General features: G+C 36.0%; 1 protein-coding gene across 3 annotated transcripts in view; it reads right to left on the bottom strand.

Annotated features, from left to right (window-relative positions):
* Positions 1-337: 337 nt before the first annotated feature.
* u2af1 (U2 small nuclear RNA auxiliary factor 1) overlaps positions 338-570 on the bottom strand; it is a 5425-nt gene continuing 5192 nt past the window's right edge. For 2 of the 3 annotated variants that reach the window (XM_016505253.1, XM_016505260.1), the window contains one exon: positions 338-567. In XM_016505253.1, the coding sequence (XP_016360739.1) occupies positions 503-567 (65 nt within the window). In that variant the 3' untranslated portion in view covers positions 338-502. The other variant, XM_016505244.1, reaches the window with a different exon arrangement.

Below are 570 nucleotides of genomic sequence, written 5' to 3'. Positions count from 1 at the left end.
TTAGTTATTTGGAGTTATTAATCAACCAAACGCAGTTTTGTTACCAACAATCCTAAGTTAACCAGGTCATTCATTGTGTGACCTGATATTTGTTAGGTGCATATTGTTCCCTGCCATTAAAATAGCTTTAGCAAAATGCATTAGTCACCTATAGGGATTACAGCGAATTTGAGAACAGTTTGATAATTTCGGCTAAATGAAAAATATTAAATCACTGGGTAAAAAAATCCAGAAACTTGATTACTAAACACTGCTTTCATTGTTAGAAGGTACATGTGAAAACCTTGTAAGCATAAAATAGAATTTAGATGAGAATACTGTAACTACCGAAAGGCAGTAAAATGATGAAGGTATCTTTATTGAAAAGCAAACAAATCTCGCATAAAAAGGTCAGTGGAAAAAGAAATCGGGGAGGAAATAAAATCAACATTTATCACATTTCACCAGGAGACACTAGGGCAGGGTTTGGAATTGAATGTTGGTTTCAAGAAAGAAGGACATTTTAAAACCGTCCAGAGCGTTCTCTATCTCTTGACCTCCGTCTCTCTCGCTCTCTTCCTCCTCCTCCTC

The sequence above is a fragment of the Sinocyclocheilus anshuiensis genome, unplaced genomic scaffold (genome assembly GCF_001515605.1).
Source record: "Sinocyclocheilus anshuiensis isolate Anshui unplaced genomic scaffold, SAMN03320099.WGS_v1.1 scaffold1094, whole genome shotgun sequence".
Lineage (NCBI taxonomy): Eukaryota > Metazoa > Chordata > Actinopteri > Cypriniformes > Cyprinidae > Sinocyclocheilus > Sinocyclocheilus anshuiensis.
Note: the sequence above shows the minus strand (reverse complement) of the source record. Positions and strands in the feature narration are given on the sequence as shown.